Raw genomic sequence first — 6,000 nt, 5'->3', positions numbered from 1 at the left:
GATGGCACCCCATCTGAACAACTATATTAGAGCATCTCCAGCCACGCCCCAACCGCCCCCAAGGCAATTTTTTAGCGCTGGCGTCCGAAAATCGGCTCAGTCGCGCCCCCAGGATCTCGTTTATCGCCGGTTTGGGCCAAAAAAACAGACGGCGAACCCGAGCCGAACCCAGGCCCCCGGGGGTCGCCTGGGGGCGCCTGCCGAAGCGAAAAGGCGCGTGGGTCTGCTCTGTCGGCAAGAGAAGTCATTTTTCCCGCCGATCCCCCTGCTTTCCCCCTCCGTTTCCCTCCATTCCCCCTTTCTCCCGCCATTCTCATCCCTCTCCCCTCTCCATCTGGCCGCCATGCCGCCGAAGACGTACATGGCACCTCGCGCTGCTACTGATGCCACCGCCACCCAGCCGAAGCAGAGGGAGCAGAGGGCGCCGCCGTCCAAGCCTCCGGGCATATCTAACACCGACTGGAAAGCGGAAGTTCAGCGCAGGGAGACGGTCACCGCCGACCGGCTGAATAGGGCCAACGCCAAGAAGGCTCGGGACAAGGCGATGCTCGCGGCGGCGGCAGCTGCGGCCGTGGCGGAGCAGGCAGATCGCGCGGCGGAACAAGCAGAGGCTTCTCGCGCGGGGATGATGAATTTGCCCGTCGGCCACGGCCCGTACGCTCCCTGGAGCCAACAGAGCGGCGGGTCGCCGGTCGGCTTCTCGTCGTCGCCACACCCATGGGGGTGCATGCCCTCGCCTGGCTACGCTGACGGCGACGCGCACGACAGGTTCAACCCCAACATCACCTTTCCACATGGCCACCCGACCCAGCGCACGCCCTCACCCGCGTTCCGCCGGCGTCCAGTACCCCCCGCACACCTACTCACCGCCGGCCTACGCATCCTCCCTGACGCCACCTCTGCGCCATGGCGCGCTGCTCTTCTCACAAGCCTCCTCATCGCATCTCGGCGACCCCAACGCGACGGAGGCCGACATGGATGACATCATCACGACCGGCTCGGCCGCCGCCGCCGCCTCCCCCGGCTTCACAGCCCAAGAAGATACAATTGACCTGAACGGCGACATGGATGGCGAGCTCGACTACGACAAGGAGGAGCCAGAGGAGGAGGACGACGAGGAGGAGGAGGACGAGGAGCCGACGCCTGCTCCGGCGAGGAAAGGGAAAAAGAAAAAGCGGGCGGCCAGGACACTTGTTCCTCGGCACAGATGGTGCAGATGTTCACCATGTATCGCCAAGACAACAACACCGACCAAGATTTCAAGTACCTCCACGTGTTCTCCTGGATCGAGAAGTGTGAGAAGTGGGAAGAAGTCCGGTGCACCCTCGCCAAGGCCAAGGAGACGTACAAGCCGGACGCGCCGACACCGGGCACGGACGATGGGCGCCTGGACGGCAACAAGCGAGCCAAGTCGGTGAAGGATGCCACGCCAGCTATCATGCATCTGCAAGAGTCCATTGAGCATTGCATCGCCGACGCCAAGACCCGCGCCGCCCAGAGGGAAGATAAATCCGAGGCGCGATGGTCGGCATTGATGACGAACAGCGCCATCAAGCTCGACCTGCTCCGGACCAACGTCGCCGCGAAGAAGAGGAACACCGACCTGGCTTTCCTGATGGGGGGGTGGGCGGGGCGGACATGTTATGGGGGCGCTGGGGGGCGAACAAGTGGAGTTTCTCTTAGTTGCTTGTTGTAGTGCTGAAGCTTCATCATGCAGGGGATTTGAGACATTCTCCAGATTACCTGCACCAGCTGCTAATAGAATGCCATGGTCATTTCGAATTGCAAAGCCCCATCCGCCTGTATGTTCTGCTTTAAAGAAGGCCCCATCTGTATTTATCTTCAGGGTTTCAGTAGGAGGAGGCTTCCGTTTTTGCTCCATCGTCCTCTTCGGCTCATTCCTTTGTGACCTGGACGAAATACAATCAAGTAGGTGATACTCAATAGATGATGATACTTCGGAGATGGTTCTCATTGTATCACCAATGTTTGCTTTATTTCTTTCATGCCACCACAACCACAATAAGAAACAAACCTTTAAGCATTCCTTCTCCTTGAGTTTAAATATTTCCTCACAATAAGTTTTTGAATCTGGACAGAGGAGAAGCTTAAGCCTGATGTGTTCAAGTAATGATACTGTTTAGATCACTAATACAAAGGAAATGCAGTAGTGGACGAGCTGTTTGATGTGTCAGAGCAACTCTAGCAGACTCCGCATAACGCGCGAACCCGCATAATTCCGGCGAGTATACGGGCTCGACCCAATTTTCTGGCCAGAACAGAGCCCGTATACTCGTCCGGCCCGCAATTTTTTTTGCCGCAACCCACAACCGTTACCCCCAAAGCAGTATAACTGCGGGTTTGTGGGGCAGATGCGGGTCGAAACCCTACCCCCCCCACAGCCGTGTTTCTCCCCATTCCCCATCGCGTCGCTCGATTTCTCGCCGCCGGCCGCCGCGCGCAAGCCTGCGAAAGCCATGGACGGCTCTCGGGATGAGGCGGAGCGCCGCCGTCGCGTCAGATCTGACGCCGCGCGCAAGTAGGGGACGCGTCGGTGGCTCAACCGCGGTTCCCGACCGCCACCGGCGTTCGATCGCCACGAGCTTGACGACTTCGATCGTGAGCTCGCCCGCCGCCACCATGCCTTCTCGGGCAACTGGTCCGCGGGGAGCTCATCGGGCGCATCGAGCTCGCGGCTCATTCCGGTGAAGAGCGAGCCGAAGGAGGAGATCTCGCCCCGCGCCGTGCCCGATGCACCACCGCGCCGAGGCGTCATCGGGCCCGAGGACTACCTCCCCCCGGGGCAGGAGGAGCTCCTCAAGCGTGTCGTCCTCGAGCGGTCGGCGAGGGAGCAGGAGCAACTACCGCACGAGCTCCGGTGAGCTCAATTTTGTGTAGTGGTACGATAGCGTAGGTCCGTTCTAGCTCTGGCGTACTTATATGTAATATATGCATGCTGTGTACGAACTTATGCGAAGAAGAACTAACTATGCGAAGAAGAACTATCTGTGCGAGCGAGTTCCGGCGAGCTTTTGCTTAAACTTCTCCCACGAAACAAGTTTTTTAAAATTTTACGGGTTTGGATACAGTTTCTACTCTGTCACCGCGATTTTCAGCCTACATAAACGCCCCATGCAAACTGCAAACGCAGTTTATAGTTCGACAAAATACGGGGTCTGCTGGAGATGCTGTCACGAGGGCGCTGCCGTGGGAACTTTCCCCATCGGGGGAGGTGAGGAGATTTTTTCTTCGGAGAGTTTTTTCTTTCTTCAGCCCGCAACAGACAACGCGGTCGGCCCGGCGGCAGTTTGCGGGCCTTTTTTCCGGGGCTGCGTGGCGGCCCATGTCCGGCGCCGCTTGCACTAACCCTTGACCCACGCCGCCTCCTCCTCCTCCTCCTCCCCACCCCCGCCGCATTCCCCAACCAAAACCCCCCCCAAAACCGCCCGGAGAAATGCCGCTGCTGCCGCGCCGGCCGCCGGCGGCGCTCTACGTCCCGGTGCGGGGCCTCCTCGAGGCCCGCGTGCCGTGGGGCCGGGACCGCGCGCTGGACCACGTCGTGGAGCGGGAGCGCCACCTCGTGCCCTTCCTCCTCACCAAGGACGCGCTCCTCACGGCCGCGCCGCCGCCGCACGCCGTGCCGCTCCACGCGCTGCCCTCCACCATCCCCTTCCCCTTCCGCCCGCTCCGCTTCCTCCGCCTCTACGCCTCCGCCTTCGCGCTCTCGCCGCACCCCGTCACCGTCTCGCCCACGCACAGGCTCAGCGCGCTCCACCTCGACGAGGCGCAGGCCGTCGACGCCACCCGCGCCGACGCCGCCGACCGCCTGCTGCGCCTCCTCATGCTCGCGCCCTCCCGCGCGCTCCCGCTCCACCTCGTCGCGCGCATCCGCCTCGACCTCGGCCTCCCCTCCGACTTCCCCCGCTCGCTCCTCCCGCACTACCCGGACTACTTCGCGCTCTCCGCCGACGGCCGCCTCCTCGAGCTCGTCTGCTACCGGAAGGACCTCGCCGTGTCGGCCGTGCAGTCCTACGCGCAGCGGACCGGCGGCTACAAGGTCGGCGACCCCATCGCCTTCCAGCTCTCGTTCCCCCGTGGATTTGAGCTCGACAAGAACGTTCGCAAGTGGCTGGATGAGTGGCAGAAGCTGCCTTACATCTCGCCGTACGAAGATGGTTCACACCTGGCTCCGAGGAGCGACATCACGGAGAAGAGGACTGTGGCGGTGCTGCACGAGGCGCTCAGCCTCACTGTGGGGAAGAAGATGGAGAAGGAGGTTTTGGTCAAGCTTGGGGAGGCTCTTAGGCTACCGCCGGGGTTCAGGAAGGTGCTTGCGAGGCACCCAGGGATTTTCTACCTGTCGCATAAGCTGAGGACCCAAACGGTGGTGCTCCGGGAAGCCTATCGGAGGCATATGTTGGTGGACAAGCACCCAATGATGGGGATAAGGTATCAGTTCCTGCATTTGATGCATATGGGGAGGGAGGAGGCTGGTAAAGCAAAGGGCAAGGAGAGGAAGACAGTTCGTGGCGACCAAATGATGGGAGACGACTATGGTGCAGATGGGGAGAATGAGGATGACTATGATGATGAGGAGGATGAAGAAGAGGATGAGGAGAACATTGAAGCGGGTGTTGCTTCACAGGACGAGGAGAGCGATGACGAGGATACAGAGAACAGGGGAGAAACTGGAGAACCGCAGCAAGCCGCTAACTGAGACAAGAACCTGCATCATAGTTGGTCTTGTGATGTTGGTGGTGATGTGTGTTTGAATTGCATGAATATGCTTGAAGACCTAGCAACATAATGTACAATCAGCTTCTATAACAGGTACCAAACCTACTAGAAGATGGTTCTTATTTTTGTTTAACTAGGTTGTGAAGTAGCTGGTGATTATTAAGTGAAATCATCCTTGTTGTACCATGGTGGCTTCACTTAAGTTAATCATATATATCTTAGTTTTTCAGGTAGATTACTGAAAGCATGATAGCTATTGCCATTCTCTCATGTTCAATAAAAAAGACTGCTGATCACAATTAAAGCTGCAAATTTATCCTTCCGTGTTCTGATTAGAATTTGTTTTCTGTCCATAGCAAATCGATTGAGGTGATCCTTGCTATTGGTTGATTCTCAGTGAATTCTTTTATGTACCAACTTGTTGCACATGGATACCACTGATATCTTTATAAAATTCTAAGGATTTAAATCTACAGGCGTGCTCCTGATTTACTAATGAGAACGATATATTGAAAGGATGCCGCATAATATTAATGTATGTGACAATGTTATTCTCATTGATATCAAAGTTGAAAATGTATCTCTTCGAAGGAAAAACTCGAATCAGGCATATACTTTCATGAGAATAAAAATGAAACACACACACAGAAACCCTTCTGTTTCATCTCCGTTCAGATATTAAAAGAATTGCTGCATTAACTGTACTAGTAAAACTGCAAACATGGGGTAATGTTTGTACAGTTAACCATATTATTTGGTAATTTGGAGGTATGTTAGATTACTTTTTCTGTTGACAACAGTTCTCATCTATCTGCATACCTTTAGCAGACAACAAGATATTGGTTAACTATCAACACATCGAAATATCATGATTTTAGATTGAGGCTCATCGCGCTGTTCCATTTACTTGCAATGAAACAACTGTCGATGTTATACATCATGCATGATACAGGCCGTAAGGGATAGAATTTAAATAGAATCCAGGACAAAAAGGAAACATGCTAGAAGGATAAGAACATCAAGCGCCAGCTTGAGTGCCATATCCTGGGAATTACTGCTTTGGGGATTCCAGAGCCCAGCATCAGAACAGTCTTTCGCTTCTTCACACAGAGCCAAGCCATCAAAATATATGAGGTAATGGCAATTTTGTTTTCATGAAGCCTGAGAAAATGTTTTGTTGATGAAGATCTTAATAAGCTTGTAGGTTCCTGAGATTCTGCTTTCTTACTGTCTGAACTGCTACAGCTTCTGTTGATGCTGAGG

At 55.5% G+C, this 6,000-nt stretch overlaps 1 protein-coding gene across 1 annotated transcript; it reads left to right on the top strand.

The window, feature by feature from the left end:
- The first annotated feature begins 3,377 nt into the window (after nucleotides 1-3,377).
- LOC125510510 (protein WHAT'S THIS FACTOR 9, mitochondrial-like) lies at nucleotides 3,378-5,049 on the top strand. The gene has a single exon (XM_048675718.1). It carries the CDS (start codon nucleotides 3,455-3,457, stop codon nucleotides 4,715-4,717), a length of 1,263 nt encoding a protein of 420 aa, XP_048531675.1. The 5' UTR covers nucleotides 3,378-3,454; the 3' UTR covers nucleotides 4,718-5,049.
- Nucleotides 5,050-6,000: the final 951 nt, after the last annotated feature.

This window comes from Triticum urartu, chromosome 5, assembly GCF_003073215.2.
Source record: "Triticum urartu cultivar G1812 chromosome 5, Tu2.1, whole genome shotgun sequence".
Classification (NCBI taxonomy): domain Eukaryota; kingdom Viridiplantae; phylum Streptophyta; class Magnoliopsida; order Poales; family Poaceae; genus Triticum; species Triticum urartu.
Note: the sequence above shows the minus strand (reverse complement) of the source record. Positions and strands in the feature narration are given on the sequence as shown.

Excerpts from the sequence above, each read along its gene's own strand:
- LOC125510510 (XM_048675718.1), top strand. The coding sequence starts at position 3,455 with ATGCCGCTGCTGCCGCGCCGGCCGCCGGCGGCGCTCTACGTCCCGGTG.